The sequence below is a fragment of the Priapulus caudatus genome, unplaced genomic scaffold, assembly GCF_000485595.1.
Source record: "Priapulus caudatus unplaced genomic scaffold, Priapulus_caudatus-5.0.1 Scaffold106, whole genome shotgun sequence".
NCBI lineage: Eukaryota > Metazoa > Priapulida > Priapulimorpha > Priapulimorphida > Priapulidae > Priapulus > Priapulus caudatus.
Genome location: NW_014577167.1, coordinates 18295 through 39272, shown reverse-complemented (window position 1 = coordinate 39272; position 20978 = coordinate 18295). Strand labels below are relative to the sequence as shown.

The window sequence follows — 20978 nt, the reverse complement described above, 5'->3', positions numbered from 1 at the left end:
TCTCTCTCTCTCTCTCTCTCTCTCCTCCTCTCTCTCTCTCTCTCTCTCTCTCTCTCTCTTCTTCTCTCTCTCTCCTCTCTCTCTCTCTCTCTCTCTCTCTCTCTCTCTCTCTCTCTCTCTCTCTTTCTCCCTGTACTCATATCCCTTTCCCTTTTTCTTCATCCTCTAGAATGATACTGCTGAGTTGCAATCATTGTTGTGTGCAGCAAACGAAACGATGCGAGCTACTACAACATTGCAATTTTATCATGGTTAGGCTACGGCTTTCCAATGACGACCAGGTAAATGAATATCTTACATTCAGTATTGAAGCCTCGTACATGGGTGTTTCTGCGTGTAGTGGCACTGGATTGAAAATTTAGGGACAACCCCCTCCCACACACACACATACTGCCACCACCACCATCTTAGGTACTGACATGCAGTGCAGTGGTAAAGATATATGCTTCGGAAACAACCAGTTCAACAAAATCTGAAACCCTATGCTTTCACCTACCTTCCTCCTCATCATCACAACCTTCTTCATCTGAGGAATCACCACAGTCTGGTCTGTCGTCACATTTCCTGCGTGCATCTATGCACTCTCCATCATGACACTGCCAGTACCCAGTAGGGCAGGAAGCTGGGGTGGGTGCTGAGGGTAGGGGAGAATGAATGGATGACGTACAAAGTTCTACCACGTTCTACCACATAAACCTATGTATATTGTATATCCATAGGTTCATGTTAGTAATCAATCATACACTGCAGACACAGGAATATGGACTGTCATATCCAAGGATGTGGTGCTCTATGACATCATCAACCTTTAGGATAAACCCAATATCTTGACATCAGTCAATGATCGATTAAATATTATAGTCAGGAGTACATGATTAAGTATTAATAATATTTAATCATGGATTCCAGTTACAGTATATATAAATATATGTATGTGTGTTTGTCTACGTGTATGCACACACATAACATCAAATGACTATGATATGCAGATAGGAATGTCTATCATATTCTCCTGCTAAAGCACAATGACAACCTTGCCACGACATTGGTAGTGCAGTTGTCCATGTAACAACTACTATGAAAGATACTCATCTAGTACATAACTTCACCTATCCACTACAGAACGTGGTGAGGAGCTGTGGACTGACATGGCTGTGCGTGTGAAAGTGGAATGTTCAAGGCTTCACTCTAAACTAGGAAAATACTTCCTATGTGTGGTTTTTTCAGACTGCAGTAAATCGAGAGTGTCATTAATTTTTCTCTGCAAATATATCCTCCTACACTGGGGACCTACCTTCGGTTGCCTCTCCATCATCACAACCCTCTTCATCTGAGGAATCACCACAATCTGGTCTGCCGTCACATTTCCTGCGTGAATCTATGCACTGTCCATCATGACACTGCCAGTACCCAGTAGGGCAGGCAGCTGGGGTGGGTTCTGAGGGTAGGATAAAGATTTTTCTATGATGCACTAACAGATACGCATGCCCAACAACAAATTAGATGTAAAATTGTAATCTGCTATTACAGCAGAATTCACATATGTACATCTGAAAGCATGCAATATAGACGGTTAACGTAGTAAAAACGACACATGATGGCATAACAATGACTCTACCTAAAAATAATTATACCCACCTAACAGCGTTATAAATATGGTGGATGCATGGGATGGAGACTACGAAATATTAGGTATAACTATAGGTGTTTTTATATTACTTGTAACGTGAGAATAAATGTGGTTTTGTAGACGAGTTAATTTTAAGGCTTTGTAAATTGAAATTCCGTGTATCTTGCAGGCACAATATGTAACCTTTGAAAAAGATGTTTCGTTAGCTCATCACTTTTATCACCGCTGGTTGCTATCTCTATAGTGTGCTCATGCAAAGTTAGAATTGCTAGACAATTCAGTAAACTTTACACATGAGCCACTATAGAGTACCTTGACAGTTTTGCTCGTCTGAGCGATCAGGGCAATCTGGCCTGCCATCACATTTCCTGCGTGGGTCTATGCATGCACCATCCTTACACTGCCAATACCCACGCGGGCAAGCTGCTACTGTTATATTAAAATAACCTCAAATTAGAGGAGAGGAGCACAGCAACAACAAGCAGGTGCTGAGATGCAAATGGAATGTATAGCAAGGTTATTGACAAACCGTAGTTAATATTTCCAAGATATTATGCCACAAAAATATCGCATTTCGATATCCAGTCAATAATATTCACAACATCTGGTAGCGTGAGTCAACATCAAGTCAACATGAGGAAATTAGAAATGTCATTTCTATATTATTATCATTTTGTCTATGGTTTGGACGGAGCTATAATTCCACTATTATCATGAAAATAAATGATAACTCTGCAGGCTCACTCACTAACTAAATCACTCAAAAACTGCGGGGAACATAGATGCTGTTCACTTTTTAATGCGAGTGTAGCTATTGTCGACCATAGTGAACTGAACGGATGGTGTGGGAAGAACGATTGCAATTCTGGATGTAGGTTACAAGGTCCACAAACTAATGGATAGTTATTGTCGCTACCTGCACACGTGGAAATCAAAAACTATGAGAAAACCGTGGAGAGATATGCATCTCGTACCAGCAGCGCGGCAGCAGACAGCAGGCGCATCCTGCCTGTCAGTGTTACACGTGTACCCACTGGGACACGGGTTCCTAGAGGAGCAAGTCGTAGGCTGCCTGGTTACTGGGTCTATCAGTGGAGTGGAATCATGACAGGGATTGCTGTCCGGCTCGGGTCGCTCTGTGAGTGGCGAAAGCAGAAGTATTTGAACAGATGCTCCGTGCGAACGCTTGATGCCGTGAGAGCAACTACGTGATTATTATTCCCACACTTTGTGCATCGAGAATTTAGTCAACCTCAATCTCTATAGAGTACTTATGCAAAGTGCATTCTAGACAAAAATCTAGAAAACTTTGCATGAGCATCTATAGAGTACCTTCTTGACAGTTTTGCTCGTCTGAGCCATCAGGGCAGTCTGGCCTGCCATCACACTTCCTGCGCGGGTCTATGCATTTTCCATCTTCACATTGCCAGTAACCGGAAGGACAAGAGGGTGGCTCAACATCTAATAGCAAAATGAGCTTACTATTAGCTATAAAATGCACCACACTTTCAAATAAGTTAAAAAAAAAAAAAAATTTAAAACAAAGATCGAGACATTTTAGATGTCCACATGCAGACGTGCATTATATGCGCTGAAAGAACCATCAACTTGTTACGCAATCTGGGGGAGGGAGAGGTAACCATATCATTAACGAATGTTGAAAATGGCATAATTTACATTAAAACAAACAAGTTTAGTACACAAACTGCTATAAAAGAAAGAGTAAACAACTCTTTCTCTCTCGTCTGTGAAACATCCAACAGTGAGTACAAACCAATCTAGTTCTAAGAACATGTTCAGACAAACATGACCATTATGGATTTATACCAGACACACGGCAAATGTTTCCCCTCCCGTTTTTATGTTTTTTCCAACATCTAAAGATATATCAAATGAGTATTAGGCCCCGAGATCTCTATAGTGTGCTCATATAAAGTTTGGTTTACAATAAGCTATAAAGAAAACTTTGCATGAGCATCTATAGAGTACCTTCTTGACAGTTTTTCTCGTCTGAGCCATCAGGGCAGTCTGGCCTGCCATCACACTTCCTGCGCGGGTCTATGCAATTTCCCTCTTCACATTGCCAGTAACCAGAGGGACAAGCGGATGGTTCATCTACATCTATTAGTAAAACGAGCTGAATATTATGACCTACCTCAAGATCAAAAAATGGTAAAAAAAATTGTCTAGTCTAGTAATATGTTCATACAATGCTTGGGATGTGCTTCCAACTGTATAACGTCTCATGGTGTTGCGTACGGATTGGCAAACTAGCAGTGAAAGCAATTACAAACTACGTGACGTGTGGGTGTGTCATATTTTATAGGAAATATGTGTCCACTTTCGATGCAAATTAGATTAATGGCTAAAGCTGTGGCTGCGAATCCACACAAATTTGAAGCTATATGTACATGTAAGTTACTACAGCTGTTCCAAACCTTTATTTATCACATGCAGAGTTCACTACCGGAGGAGGTGACAATACAAAAAGCTATTATGCGAAGGTCAATAGTTGTGTTACCTATAAGCTACGTAGCACATAACGTGCAGAATTGTGAAGAGGGAGTTATTGCAATACGTGTAATAAAACACTTTGCATGAGGAACTATATGAGTACCTTCTCGGCAGTTTTTCTCGTCTGAGCGATCAGGGCAATCTGGCCTGCCATCACATTTCCTGCGTGGGTCTATGCATGCACCATCCTTACACTGCCAGTACCCACGCGGACAAGCTGCTACTGCTAGGCCACCAAAAACTGACTAAAATTAGGGCTAAACTAGGTAAATAAGCTTGGAGAAACTAAATAACAAAAGAATAGAAAACAGACAAAATGCAAGACCAAATTGCTTTGGCAGGCATTTTGTTATTTTCGGCAAACACACAACCACAAACGTGGCATGCAAGTGAAATATAGACGCCCTACTAACACATGCACGCACACACACACACACACATATACGTACTCACGCACACACAAACACACTGTTTAAACAAACTCTTGCTTTCTACGCAAATCAGACCTCATCAACTACCATTAACACAAGAGCATTCATGAATGATGACAATTCTGAAAATAAGATTTCCTTCTCCACAAGCATTTGTGTTGAAGCCAAATCTAGTTGCCCTTGAGTATCTCTCAACTCAGAACGTGGATCCATGAGCAACAGGCACTAAGTGGCACAGACTTTCACGTGTGTGTGTGTACTAGCTAGACATCTAACATGCCTGAGAATACATTTCTACAAACCCTAGTTACTCAGAATGACCTGGCGCAACAGTCCTTGGATTAAGATTCAAGTATTTACAATTAACTTTGTTCAAATTGATCCCACTCATGTTTGCACATTTTGAGCAGCATTTTTCCTTCTTAAAATCCATGACATGTAGAGAAACCCAAAGTATAGCTACCACCAAAAACCGTCGAAAAAGTCAACAACACCAGTGACAGCCGAAATCCATTGCAACATTTGTCAAAACTACTAGTACTCACAGTTACTCGGGTTTTGGGATTACCACACAAAGATATAGAGGAAAAAATAGAAATAGTAAGAAAATTTAAATAGAATAAACGTTACATGCCAAGTCACACAGACAATATGCAACATTGTATGGCACAGAAACAGAGAAGAGAGGAAAATATAAGAAGCGATTCTGATCAGCAGAGAACTGAACATAGGAAGATGTCTCGTACCAGCAGCGCGGCAGCAGACAGCAGGCGCGTCCTGCCTGTCAGTGTTACACGTGTACCCACTGGGACACGGGTTCCTAGAGGAGCAAGTCGTAGGCTGCCTGGTTACTGGGTCTATCAGTGGAGTGGAGTCACGACAGAGATTGCTATCTGGCTCGGGTCGCTCTGTGAGCAAGTCAAGAATTGCTTGACATTATTGACCACAATTTGCTCACACTATTTCCCAATCCATTTCGGCTTATCTTGGCGAATACGTTAGTGCTTTACGCAAGTCTTCGTGTGCATTTTAACTCAGACATATGAAATCAACAACAACTTCGTGATGGTTTATATGAATAACTGATCGAGTCTAAGAAAATCGGTGTACAAATACTTGCTGATCTAACATAAAATGATTATGATTGTGATCACTATAGTTCACTTATGAACGATTCGTCCTAGAAGAGAATATAGGAAATCTTCCATGTGCATCTATAGAGTACCTTCTTGACAGTTTTTCTCGTCTGAGCCATCAGGGCAGTCTGGCCTGCCATCACACTTCCTGCGTGGGTCTATGCAATTTCCATCTTCACATTGCCAGTACCCGGAAGGACAAGCTCGTACCTCTGAGGTACCAAAATAAAAGTAATAAATATAAGGCCATGTTTTTTAAGCTTATACTTTCGGCGATGTCTTTGACATCATGTCAAAAACATTCTTGGATGTAACAAAGTAATATAAAATTATAGTACTGAATGCAACTATCCTTAACATATTACACTAATGCCGCAAATATATCCTTATAAGGCTATCCACAGCTTTACACTTCCATGCGCGAGCCTTCCCCAGCAATCCTCCACCAATAAACAGATGACACCGCAGTGCACAGACAACAGGTAAACGTTGTGAGTAACCAGTGCATGAAGACATAACGACGATAGACCCCGAACAGTGCAAGCCACTGGACAACGAACAGAAGACAGTGCAGCGCCACACGTAAACACACTGGTTAGGTGCCGATTAAAGGCAAACCGATCGTCATGCGCATTTGCTGAGGGATCACCAGCAGTGATGCAGCAAGACAAACACCCGCAGTTGTCGTCGCACCGTACCATATATAGAAGCTAGCAATCGCAACAATGCACCAACATGGCAGCTTTATTCTCTCTTCAACATTGATAGGCAGTAGTTATCTTCCCATCACGCATTGAGGCAAGCACACATAATGACGCACCAACACAGACAAGCACCCGCACCTTCCGCTACGCATTAATAAAGCTAGCTGATTCAGTACATGTATGCCGACCTAACCTTGCGTTTAACACAAGAGAAGACGATCGAGCACCGCATACTGACATGACATCATAACATCGTAAAGCTACTTGCAAAGGACGAGATTAGTCAAGCAGACACGCAGTCGTCCCACAACAACGTGAACGTTAGTACACAGTGGAATGAAGCAAAAGGACATCGGACCAACAGCAGCGAAGGCTTTCGCAGCCTGCGACCAGTGCAAGACCAACAGACCCAGCCACCAACATATACCAGCCACCTACATATACCAGCCACCAACAGATACCAGCCACCAACATATCCTAGCCGAAGACGAGATGCAGCACTCGAATATTGCAGCACAAATTTCTCCGGCCTACCTTCTTTGCCGTCACAGTTCTCTCTCTCGTCGGACCCGTCGTTGCAGTCTTTTCTGCCATCGCACAGTCGGCGGGGATCGACGCACTGTATGCCGTCACCGCAGCGGAAGAAGCCCCGCGGGCACGTCAGCTCATTACCATCAGGACCTGGACCCAGTCCGCAAAATGAGTAGGCCAACGTAACAGCGAGACCGACACCTATTCTCCCATGCGAGAGCGCGTTCACCATTCACATAACTCTGCATCAGCATTGTCACCTAACCACTTCCAAGCACATGGATAGATAGACATAGTGCGACAAAGAGAGAGCGAGAGCGAGAGAGAGAGAGAGAGAGAGAGAGAGAGAGAGAGAGAGAGAGAGAGAGAGAGAGGAGAGAGAGAGAGAGAGAGCCAGCAGACCACAACCCGAGCGCACCGAGACCAGCAGCAGCCAAACCACGACCGAAGCACGCACGACGAGCAGGAGAGACAGCAGAGCAGCACGAGGAGCAGGACGAGAGCGACCGCAGAGCAGACGCACGCAACGGAGAGAGAGAGCGAGATTGAAGCAGAGGGAAAGATACGACTTGGGATAAATGATGGAAAGAAAGTGACAACGTCGAGAAGAAAGAGAGGCAGACCCGCAGAGAGAGCGAGAGACAGGCATACAGATAGCTTAAGGTGAAACAAGAGAGAAATGGCCAGGCAGACATGCGGTGGGGAGCTTTATCAGGGTGATAATGTAGAGACCTCACAGGTCCCGCATGTGAATAGAAAAGAGACCGTCAACTGGCGTGGATAAGCACAAAACACCTTCGTTACCAATACACAGGATCCTGCCAGGTTGCCTGGTGCGTCCTCAGACCAGCCCCCGAAAACTTAGATCGTGGCAGAAGAAAAACCATACAAAAAACAAACATGTTGGATAAACGAAAAATAAATTGGTACCAGCAGCGCGGCAGCAGACAGCAGGCGCGTCCTGCCTGTCAGTGTTACACGTGTACCCACTGGGACACGGGTTCCTAGAGGAGCAAGTCGTAGGCTGCCTGGTTACTGGGTCTATCAGTGGAGTAGAGTCACGACAGAGATTCGTATCTGGCTCGGGTCGCTCTGTGAGTGGGGAACAATCACATGCACGCTAGGTTAATGCTTAAGCACCACTACACGCATTCCACAGCTGCTTGAAAAGCACTGTCACTACAACTATCTGATCGCAATTTCTAGATGAACCTACAAAAATTATTCATACTGTCACACAGTCATGTCATGTCAGTTACAAATCGGATGAAGGTGATAGGTTTAGAAATAAGGACAAACGTAGAGGATGACGGCATTCTTTTAGTAGCTACCAGGATAAGGTGTGAGTCGAGACTGCATATTAGAGAAAAATGTGTCTCAAGTCAGGTCATGTCAGGTTAGGTATAATCAATAAGTGAAATATTTCCCAACGTATGGCAAATATTCCAAGTATCAATAACCTAATAATTACACTTCTCATCATGCAAATATATATTCATGCTGCACAATCTGAAAGCATAATCTACATGAAATTGTGGACAATTAATTAATGGAGGTTATGGAAGTCAATGCGAGGGAAATGAATGAAACGCATAACCATGGAACGAACAACCATGTAACACCCAACGGATGAATGGGTAATAATGCCGCCATCGGGGTCACTCCAGGTATGTCACATGGATGTAAACCTACCTTAAATTCTGATGGATACTGCTCGCATCAAGTAACTATACTGCAGGCACCTACCTTCCTTATCATCACAGTTCATCAATTCATCGGAGCCATCTGCACAGTCTGGTGTGCCATCACAGATCCTACTTGGATCCACACAGCCTCCACCATAACACTCCATGTAGCCACTGGGGCAAGCATCTGGAACATATGTTGACTGTATGTCAGGCAGTTGCTTGTGAATTTCAAACATAATTGGGATGTCACTCATCTGCTGCTCATTAGATGTGTCTTCAACGCACAAGACCAACACCTGTGATGGTCTAGATGATCTCTGTCCAGATGACTGCCTGCGATACTATCAGATCAGGGAGGGTTGCAACGTTAACAGCCATTGTTACGTGAGGATAACGCTATGAAAGGACAATAGTTTCTGCAAGGTGACTCGATTCGTCTCATTAAAATTTAAATTACATACAATTAAGCTGCCATGTAACTTGAAGTAATTCACTTTAGCTCTCACTGCATAGACATATATCATCTGGCAGGAAGTTTTTCTGTGTAAAATACAATATCCTACTAAACAGTCGAAACATCAAAATTGATAATAAACTGATGCAGAAATCTGCAGTTCTGAGCAGCAGTAAATAGAACGTTTGTCCAACCAAAGTTTCAAATTGCTGTCTGCTTTTCTGACTGCTATCTCTATAGTGTACTTATGCAAAGTTGGAAAGGCAATACAAACCAAGAAACTTTGCATGAGCAACTATAGAGTACCTTGACAGTTTTGCTCGTCTGAGCGATCAGGGCAATCTGGCCTGCCATCACACTTCCTGCGTGGGTCTATGCATGCACCATCCTTACACTGCCAATACCCACGCGGACAAGCTGCTATTGTTGACAGGGCATTAAAACAAGCCTAAATTAGGGGGCATAAACATAGCAAACAAAAGACATGGAAACGGCATAGCAGCAGGATGTATATCTAATTACTGGACAGAATAAAGGTGCAATTATTTATACTGGGTGGATTTTTTATTCATCTGCCAGTAGCCCAGTCTCTCATTTGCTGTGTACAACAACAAACGTTGAACCAATCAACTTGCATTAGAAGATTATATACAAAAGTTTATTGCTTAGTGTTGGAGTCATTATTATTCCAATGCATATAAACCTACACCACTGCTATTTTGCATGCAAACTATCGTATTATTAGTATCAATAAAATGGTTATGCGTATGGGGGAAACATTACGGCAAATATAACACAAAGAAGCGGTATTCTATTGCGCAAATGATATGATATATAATGATATATTGGAAACTATCAATATTACATATATTATATTATATATATATATATATATATATATATATTATATAGCATTACTGGATTATATATATATAAGAGTTTATCATACACGATGTTATGGATTAAAGGGAGGCTGGATGCTTGGATTGTAAGGTGGTTGTAAAGATGGTTGTATAAACAAAATTGGACAAGTGATAACATTAGAACTACTATGTATTAATAAAAGCTTGTATACATGCATTGTTAATATGATGAATGAAATGCCTCACTGTTATGCTAATAAACATGCACCCAAACCTACCTTTTTCGTTGACATGCGCTCTGAGAACTGAATGGCTATACATAAACATATGCCTACCTTCTTTCTCCTCCTTCTCGTCACAACCTTCTTCATCTGAAGCATCACCACAGTCTGGCCTGCCGTCACATTTCCTGCGTGCATCTATGCACTGTCCATCATGACACTGCCAGTACCCAGTAGGGCAGGCAGCTGGGGTGGGTTCTGAGGGTAGGGGAGAATGGATGGATGACGTACAAAGTTCTACCATGCTCTAGTCCCGGCCCCTCCACTCAGTGTTATTTAGGGTACGCATATGCTCGTTCCCTCTTTTTGAAAGCACCCCCTTATCTCAGGGCTGCCAAAATTTCTGAACCCCCCTTTCGCAGGCTTTTTGCGGGTATTTCCTGCCTTGGAGACCCCCTAAATCCGGAACACTGCTCAATGTACCCCCTATCTCAGATTCTGTTGTTATCTCTATCACAGATTTCGAGAAGTCTGTACTATCGAGTCGATAGATGGCACTGAACTCCACACTACGTATAGACTGGTACCCGTTCGCCACTTTCATTCCGGTACATATCCTTCACTACACTGACGTAGTAACGTTAGTGTAGCGTGTGGAACTGTCGACCGGGTACCAGTCTACACTACGTAGTGAAGAGTTTAGTGATCGAGGGGAACTAGGGGGCAATATTTTTACTTTTCAAAATGAAATAATCCTGAATGAGCTTTCAAAACTAGCACTAATTTCAGGAATTTGATCTCGGGATTTGATAAAGTTTTCTATGATATTCAAGATGAAAGAGAGAGAGGAAAAACACCCCCTTTTTAAAGAAATCTCCGGGTGAAAAGTCAAATACACCCCCTTTTTTACAATTCTTGGGCCGGATTTGGTCTCGCGAAAAATACCCCTTTACCGGAGATTTTGGGAACACGCATGCGGTCTCTTCGACCTCGGAGTGGAGGGGCCGGGGCTCTAGTACATGAACCTATGTATACTGTATATCCATAGGTTCATGTTAGTAATCAATCATACATTGATGACACACGAATATGGGCTGTCATATCCAAGGATGTGGTGCTCTATGACATCATCAACCTTTAAGATAAACCCAATACCTTGACATCAGTCTAAGATTGATTCCTTATCACAGAATGTAGCACTGTGGATGATTCCACAGACTTACGTAGTGCAACCATCAATTATTACATACAGTCAAACCTGCAAGCGTATTAGCAACCACATTTATACAGTGGAAATTTGTCTTAGAATTTCATTTGAGTGACAGTTATACAGATAAACCACCAAGTGCTGTGAAATGGTTACCCGTCTACAAGGGATAATTTTAGGGTTTCTCTCGAGCGACCTTTATTTACTGATGTGACTGTATGTATTAATGTTCACACCACAAAGGAGCTTAAACTATGAATCAACAACCAGTGCTGCTACCACAGACAAGAACGGAGTAAAACATTGGTAAAAAAATACTCAATCTAATAGGATCTACTTCTTCTACGTAAATTGCTACACAGACATAGAACAGAGTAATACACTGAGAAAAAATAATGGATCTCATAACATCTAATTTTTTCTACACAATATATTTTCTACACGCCAATAATAAACGTAAAATTGGCACATTTCATACAATCCTACAAGAAAGAATAGCACAAAGTAAACGTGCATAAATTAAAAGAGCAATTTACAGAAAATTTCGATAATCCCCGAAAAAACGCTACAGCATACAGGAAACAACAAGGTATGTGTGTAGTTAATACTTGACATGTATGGTTTATACCTCAACCTGTGAAAACCGCATGATGAGATGGACATTGCATTTCATACAAGTGTTTATATAATAGCGATGTAAGAACTAGTGGTGTTAATTAGAGGCTAGGGTGGGGACCTACCTTCTTTCTCCTGCTCCTCATCATCACAACCTTCTTCATCTGAGGAATCACCACAGTCTGGCCTGCCGTCACATTTCCTACGTGCATCTATGCACTGTCCATCATGACACTGCCAGTACCCAGTAGTACAGGCAGCTGGGGTGGGTTCTGAGGGAAGGATAGAATGGATGGATGACGTACAAAGTAGTTCCATCATGCACTAGTAATCAATCATGCTGGCTGCTGACACAGGAATATGGGCTGCCATATGCAAGAAGGTGGTCTACGGGACCATCTACCTTTAGGATAAACCCAATACCTTGCCAGCAGCCAATGATTAATTAAGTATCACGAATTGTATATACAGCCGCATGGATGACTTCAAGGTTCATGCACATAAGCATTACATGAAATTTCTACCAATGGGAAGTAGAAATTTGAGCCATCCATCAGTTCTGTTGCATGTACAATACATGATAACATAAATGTGTGATCAGCTACATTAACCAATACAACGGCCAAACATAATATAATATGATAACCCAATATAATATCAATCTGCCAAAAAACAAAAAGCATGACATCCACTTCTACACTATATTTTCAATAAAAATAAAAAAACTATTATGATATTCTAAAACTTCGCATATAGAAAGCAGCCACACATCTGGATTCAACATATATAAACAACATTTCAAAATTAAAACAAGAAAGAAGAAAGATCAGAAAATTAACCATTCAACAACCTACAAATTATATACAAATTAAACTGTGTGCATATAAATATTACAATAAAATAAGACAGGGGCCTTCCAGCTAACAGGAGAAAATACTGAAGCAAGCGAATTTTGGGCTCCAGCTCCTATCTCAATGACACAGACGACTCACTGACAAGAGCTGACAATGATAGATGGACAAGGGAGCAAAGGAGACTCAGCTTTCCTACCACCACATTTCCATTCATCAGGTCATCTGCACAGTCTGACGTGCCATCACAGACCCTACGTGGTTCTACACAGCCTTCACCATGGTACCTTATGAACCGATTATGGTAATCGAATAAGCCAACCTGGGTTGGAGGTTCAGGAGAGAGGGTAGAATAATTTTGAGAGAATGACACTTATTTGACACATATCTTTGCAGCATTCGTCATGCAATTGAATTAAAGCGCACCAAGCGGAAAAACACAGATTACCCTTGTGTTAAATTGATCTGCAATTCCTTGTTCTGCGAGTTGTGCTATATGCATGTTGTCAAAAAAGGTATATCTAGCTGCTAAGTCAACTACATGTATGCTGCCAAGTAAGGTACATAATGGAGGCTATGTTCAATTATGAACTGATAGCGTGTAAATTACCACGTTAATTAAACTTGCTAGTTTAACTGGCCAATGCTACGCTCTCGTCGGAAACTGTCATTTCTGACCAAACAGTTGAAATTTGGCTATCAAATAAATTTGACTTTTCAGTAGCACAACATAATGTACGCATTTGCATACTTTTAAAACCGGGGATTCACTTTAATTATTTGACTGTTACCTCTATAGAGTACTTATGAAAAGTTCGGAATGCCAACACATTCCAGTAAACTTTGCATGAGCAACTATAGAGTACCTTGACAGTTTTGCTCGTCTGAGCGATCAGGGCAATCTGGCCTGCCATCACATTTCCTGCGTGGGTCTATGCATGCACCATCCTTACACTGCCTATAGTACCGGTGCAGCGTGACAAGGCCTGCTATTGCTGATAGGATATTAAAACAAGCCTAAATTAGGGAAACATAAACACAGCAAACGGGAAAGACATGCCAGCAGAATATTTAGCAAATGCATTGATATACTCCAAGTGCTATCTCAGTGATATACCTTATCAGACTTTTTCAGTGTCAGGTGTTTCGAAACTAGTCAATGTAGGCAGAGCAAATGTAGGGAGAACCAAGTGAGATCAAGAGAATAATATGCAAAGACTAGATGTATGTACGCATAGTTATGTCGTTATTGCCAATATGCTGCATCTTGAAAATTAAATTAACAGCACACTGTAAGCTAAGAAAACAAGCAATGAAAACCATATATAACCAAATATAAAACTACTAGAGTGAGTATTCACGGTTGCATATTCAAACACACTGGGGAGCACGCACAATCACTATGGTGAGCAATAATGGAAAAGGTAGCTAATATCTATGAATGATGATAACAAACAGAGAGAAAGTTCGCTCGTTTTTGCAACTTCTCCAGTAGAGGGTGCAGCAAGCATCTCAGTCAGGCTTATTAGAGGAATATTTCTACATCGTGAGGGAAAAACATGACATGAGTATCATGTAACCATATAAATTACTATGGTACAAACTATCACAAACTATTCTACATTCATCAAGATGATGGATTAATGGCTAGATGGGGTGACTGGGGAGAGAGTAGATTGATATGCATTGCTATGGGATAATGTAACCCAAATCACAGTGATCTTAAATACAGCTTTACTTGCTCAAAAACCTACCTTTCTTGTTGATTTGTGCTCATTTGACTAAATTATTACACAATCACCTACCTTCTTTATCGTCATCACAACCTTCTTCATCTGAAGCATCACCACAGTTTGGTCTGCCGTCACATTTCCTGCGTGCATCTATGCACTGTCCATCATGACACTGCCAGTACCCAGAAGGGCAGGCAGCTGGGGTGGGTTCTGAGGGTAGGGGAGAATGGATGCATGATGTACAAAGTTCTACCATGCTCTAGTACATAAACCTATGTATATTATATATCCACAGGTTCATGTTAGTATCAATCATACACTGCTAAGGGCTGCCATACCAATGATGTGGTACTGCTCTATAGCACTATCACCCTTTAGGGCAAACAAATTCCTTGCAGCTAGTCAATGATTGATTACTATTGAATGGTGTAATCGACTTGATAGATATATGGCATGATTGAAAATAAGCATGCATAATATCCAAACAGAGGAACTGGAAATAATAGGCATCAATCGATGTAATTCTATATAATATGCTATATAGTAACATAAAACAGTTACCTACAACAACGCCAGCAACACAGCCCATAAATATACATGTGCACAGTACATACGCTGTAGCATAGACTGGGAGAGCCTACCTTCTTTATCGTCATCACAACCTTCTTCATCTGAAGCATCACCACAGTCTGGTCTGCCATCGCATTTCCTGCGTGAATCTATGCACTCTCCATCATGACACAGCCAGTAGCCAGTAGGGCAGGAAGCTGGGGCGGGTTCTGAGAGTAGGGGAGAATGGATGGATGACGCACAAAGTTCTACCATGCTCTAGCACATAAACCTATGTATATTATATTATCAATAGGTTCATGTTAGCAATCAATCATAAACTGCTGACAGATGAATATGGGCTATCATAGACAAGGCCATGGTGCTCTATGACATCATCAACCTTTAAGATAAACCCATACCTTGGTAACAGTCTAAGATTGGTTCAATTACTAGAAAGCATAAAGGCTTTCACTGAAACGAACTGATTATAACGAAAAACTTTGAAACACTCGCATGTATACCAGTGTGCAAAATATTTCAACCTTCACAGTAACCTCTGGGAAAAGCTGTGGTAAGGCATTCTGTGGGTTTCACAGGGAGGATAAAATCATTCAGACACTTCAACCTTACCTACCACAACAGCCAGTCTCATCATAATTGCAACTGAAAACTTAATTTCACTGTTTCTTCAATGTTTTTGTCGATAGATCAATGATATCTTCAATGACTTACACACATACACATGCATGCACACACCCTTATGTCTGTCCTGAACATAAAATCTTCTAAACATGCTCACAGGGTTGAACACTCACTCATACAGTTATGAGATATACTCCTGAGTCTGCATGAAATGTGGTACACGGTAGGCGATTGTACAGGCTGCACTGAACAAACGGGTTACCTTCACAATCCAGTTCGTCAGAGCCATCACTACAGTCCGCCCTTCCGTCACACTTCCTGCGTTCATCTATGCACTGCCCATCCAGACACTGCCATTCACTGGTCTGGCAGCCGGCTGAAACATCACGAAGCAGTCAATGTCGGTATACTCAGTGCTAGCATGTAGTCAGTGTTGGGCCAACATCAGCATAGTCAGCGTCAGTGTGCTCAACATTAGTAATCAATATTAGGAGATGTCAATTTCAGCAAGGTCAACATTAGTGTGCATGGTCAACTCTGACAACGTCAACATTAGTGTTGACCAAGTCAACATTAGCGTGGTCAACTCTGGCAAAGTCAACATTAGCATGGTAAACTCTGACAAGGTCAACAATGGTAAGGTCAACCTTGGCAAAACATACCAACGTCAACACTAAGCTGAACACCCATCAGAGATCTCTTCCTGATTGTTTGACATGGGTTTGTGGGAATTAACCGTCTTCATAACACATCCAGTAAAAAATGCTTAAAGCGGCCCATGCACGCACAATATTATTGACAATAATATTGTCAATAATGAAATTTGACAATATTATTGATCGTTAGTATGCAATATTGAAGGAAAATTTTGGACTTGGGCAATGTTCTGACGGAATTAAAACCCAGTAGATATTTATTGAAGGTTCTCATTGTCCACTCATTGTCTCATTATCCAGATCTCTCTGTTCACCTTCAGCATCAGAGCACAAATGACAATATTGCACAATATTATTGTGCCGTTGGTGGCCAACAGAATTTCTTGTCAATAATATTGCATCAATATTATTGTCAATGATATTGTGCGTGTATGGGCCGCGTAAAGCATTCACGAGTCCCACGAATGGTCAGCGCCATCTCGACTCGGCCATCTCTCGGGGCAAAGCTGCACAGACGCGTCACCTCTCGCGTCCCCTCGTTTATGCTGCACCTGTGCATCCCCGCTCATCAGATCCATCGCGGCAGTCCTGCTCTCCGTTGCAGCGGCTCTTGTCATCGATACACGATCCGTCCTGACAGCGGAACTCTCCTGCCCCGCAGCCTCTCGCACCTGCAAACAGGAAGGAATCGGGATCAATGAAGCAAACCACAGGTGCAAGCGTGTTCGTGGAAGGAGTTAAGCCCTCATGTTTACCCCTGACAGGAATGCGTGGACGCGTAAGCGATAGCTGATGCACAACTGCATACAAAAAAACAACAGAAACGGTTAAACGTGTTATAAATTTAGAGCTGCGTCAGGGCCGTACGCAGCAGGGGGGCAGCAGGGGCAGTTGCCCACCTAGAGATTTTCAGATTATGCCTTTTAATGGGACGAATGCTGTACACTTTTAGAAATAAAATTGAAATGTGACAAAAGGTTATCGTAAATCATCAAAGAAATATTACACTTTAAATAAAGAAATGTGAAATTGCGAAACTTTAGGGCACAGGGGGCATGGGGAGTACCTTTGCCCCCCTACAGAAAATTTCCTGCGTACGGCCTTGAGCTACGTGGAGGCAAACATACAGATGATGCTCATCACTTACAGCACATGACGGCACGCTACGTAAGACCGACGACAATGCGATTTCAGAAGTGAGCTTTGAAAGAAACATTGACGATACGTAAGTACATGAAGACGCTTCTCAACTTTACGAAAAATTCCGTCGTCAGTGGGAAGGAAAGAACGACAGTGAGACGAGCTGAACAGCAGCCACGATGCACGCCGACAATCCCAAGTAACCAACGAAACCAGCCTGCTGCTGCTAACAGTCAGACTAGTACATACGCGCCAACGAGACAAGTGTTGCCCTTCCTAATGTTAGCAAGCAGATCTGACTGATCAAAAGCAGAAGAGTCTGAAGAAGATCAACAATAAGTAGGCAAGGTAGCAGGTAGTTGTGTGAGCAGCAGCAGCAGCAGTAGTAGTACAGACAGACGAACAGCAGTAGTAACGGTAGCCTGGTGATCGCAAATAAAAAGCCTGTTTTCTGGTGCTCCATCCAAGACGCCGGTAGTTGAAGACGATACTGGTGATCGGACGTTAACCATGGTGCACACAATTCACGTACACGTCGGGCGGAAGCAGCTACATGTATTAGAGCATACAATGCACAGCACGCGTACAGTCACAGTGGTGTTCAACCATGGTGAGAGACACTGCAGCGAGTGGGCGCGGGTTAACGACAGCCGTGAGTCGCAGGCAGCCGCAGGACTCGTGTAACGGCTCGCGCTGACATGCCCACTGCTTCGATCCACGCACCCATGCTCACAGCGTCTGCCTACCTGACGTGCATCTCTGTTCATCAGATCCATCGACGCAGTCGTTTCTGCCGTCGCACTGTCGCCTGGGATCAACGCACTGTGCACCATGGGTGCAGCGGAAGAAGCCACCGGGGCAGGTGGCGCCGACGCCTTTGGGATGGGACGCAGAGAGATGGGACGAGAATGTAGCAGAAAGATGACAGAGTAGAAGAGTGAGCGAGCAAGCGCGCAAGCCCTGCAGCGAGCGACAAAGTAAGAAGCGAACAAGTGATCATGAGAGAGTATCGTGTCGAACAGTTCGTGAAAAAGCTTCTCGTTTTAATTAGTTTTAACGTTGCTTATCAAAGTCTGATAATGATGATTGTGGACTTCATATATTCTATAGATTGTGGAGAATGTAATACCCGTGCCACGACAGCAGATACCAGGCGCGTCCTGCCTGCCAGTGTTACACGTGTACCCACTGGGACACGGGTTCCTGGAGGAGCAAATCTTGGGCTTCCTGGTTAGTCGGTCAATCAGTGGTAACGCCTCTCCACACATGCTTAACTCGGCGATACTATAGCCAGCTGTTTAATAACATGGTGACAGACAAAGATAAATAAATGACAGAAACATATCAACGTAAACAAAGAGTAAAATGCATGCAATTTATATTGACAATGATGGTCGAATAATGCATGTGCACCAAATAGTCCAGTAAAATAAGATCTAGTAAAATCTGGACGTTAAAAAATTTAAAAAATAGTGTTCCTAGCAAACTGTCTAAAGAACATGGGATGTTTATAGATTCACCCCTTTCAGTTCAGTAGTCCAAGAACGAGGATGTTGGGGGACTATAGCCGTAAATCATATGTGTAAGTTTGGAACGTAAAGTTAAGCTCGTTTGGTCAAGACCACTTGATAATCACAATTAATTGCTATGGTTACACACAAAAAAACAGAAACGAAACTGAGATTTATGCCATCAGATTTTAGTCAGTGTGCACTAAATGTATTCAGAGAGAAAAAATGAGAACACTACAAGCAAAAACTGCAATGACTTGTGGAAAAATTCTAAATGATTGTAAAACGAAATGCATCATGGCAGTTGGATGACAACAATTCTTGTGTATCACACAATATCATATTTTCATATTACAGATATAAAAAAATACACCATCCAACGCAACAGCCATTTGAGGCATTGGACGAACCTCAACGCTACGTTTCTGATGGCATACGGTGGTCAAAAAATGTAAACCAAAAACAAAAGACCGGTGATCGGGTTACTGACCACATAAACAAGACCTGCCTACCACTACTACACGCAAGAGGTTACCAGCAACAATACTAGACTAAGGAATATTGGTGAATATTGAGGTGATAGTCCACTGGATGCTTCAACAATCGGCTGTTGCGCCAAACCACACACCAGAATTTGTTCCAGAGAAAACGTTACGAAACGCTTGTCACAAGCGTCTAGACCAGCAGAGGAGCTAAAGAGCCGCCGCCCTACGACACACTTCTATACGCATACCACCCTAACGCGCTCCAGCATTATTCCGCACGTACAATATTGTAAGCGACAACGACGACGCGGTGCGGCGCGGGATTCTTAGAGATAATTAGCGGTTCTCGCAGCACTTACGGCACTTCTGCGGGTCCTCGTCGGACGCGTCCTGGCAGTCACGATGTCCGTCGCACACCTTGTTCTCAGCAATGCAGGCGCCGTCGCGCTCACACTGAAACTCGTCCTCGCGACAGATCGGCAGCGCACCTGTGGCACGAGACAGCTCGTCAGCGATGCTCCGAAGACGACCGACTTGCGCGCACCACGGTACGGCGCAGTTTTTACTGCGACGCCGCTCCACATCACACCGCACGTATTACTGCGACGCTACTCTCGACGGCACTTTTCGCAAGTCGTCATACGTTGAAAGGGGACGAGGGTTTGGTATGCAGAGCAATCATCTACACCGGTACAGCACAGTGCGGAAGGAAGCGTGACGTTCACCGGACTTTGGAGCACAGTAGGGAGACAGCAACTTTACACGGTTTATAATAGTGAGTGAGACGCCACCAGATTTTCACCAGGAATTCATGGGCTGACAGCTTACATGTATCATCACATAACCTGAACGCATAGTCAACACATGAGTGAACATGCGAGCTAATTCCTATACAGTGAGCACGTGGCACGGGTTAGGATTTACCCTGCATACCCACATGAGATCAATTGCATTATTTGTTCATTGGTTTTGAACGTTCTCTTAGAGACAAAGACCACATGAAAATTTGTTCGTGGACCTTCGCTTTTCCAGGCATGAAAACCTAAAAATTTGATAGGAGTTCATCATCTGACTCAGTTTGCCTTACAATGTCCCTGCGCGAAGTGTGGACGATCATCAATTGGCTGCGATACAAGGGACCCAAACAAAAATTCATATGGCCTTGCTCTAGGAACATTGGTCAGTGATAGCGCAAATGCAAATCGTTAGTTGTTATCCTGTTAGTAACAATGTGCTCACCACCCTGTTATCATTTAGAGGTGCCTCCGAACGTTGACAGTGGACGTGAACGTGACAGAAGTTTATGTTCTTCTCAGAGATGTATAATAACTGTGGCTTTCAGTGTCACCTACCTTCATTATTTCATACATACACTAAATTAATATTATATATATATATATATATATATATAATA

At 42.6% G+C, this 20978-nt stretch overlaps 1 protein-coding gene across 1 annotated transcript in view; it reads right to left on the bottom strand.

Moving 5' to 3' along the window:
* The window catches only part of LOC106805222 (basement membrane-specific heparan sulfate proteoglycan core protein-like), a 116554-nt gene that overhangs the window by 81045 nt on the left and 14531 nt on the right, over positions 1–20978 (bottom strand). Inside the window, exons 11-30 of the mRNA XM_014806730.1 lie at positions 19924–20052; positions 18698–18862; positions 18315–18443; positions 16980–17099; positions 16035–16148; positions 15220–15357; positions 14651–14788; positions 12120–12266; positions 10287–10430; positions 8693–8818; positions 7877–8038; positions 6950–7096; positions 5801–5923; positions 5322–5483; positions 3620–3751; positions 2963–3091; positions 2605–2766; positions 1943–2059; positions 1295–1438; positions 497–634 (exon numbers count right to left, since the gene is read on the bottom strand). Of these exons, the coding sequence (XP_014662216.1) occupies positions 497–634; positions 1295–1438; positions 1943–2059; positions 2605–2766; positions 2963–3091; positions 3620–3751; positions 5322–5483; positions 5801–5923; positions 6950–7096; positions 7877–8038; positions 8693–8818; positions 10287–10430; positions 12120–12266; positions 14651–14788; positions 15220–15357; positions 16035–16148; positions 16980–17099; positions 18315–18443; positions 18698–18862; positions 19924–20052 (2766 nt within the window). The remainder of the gene's footprint in view (positions 1–496; positions 635–1294; positions 1439–1942; positions 2060–2604; positions 2767–2962; positions 3092–3619; positions 3752–5321; positions 5484–5800; positions 5924–6949; positions 7097–7876; positions 8039–8692; positions 8819–10286; positions 10431–12119; positions 12267–14650; positions 14789–15219; positions 15358–16034; positions 16149–16979; positions 17100–18314; positions 18444–18697; positions 18863–19923; positions 20053–20978) is intronic.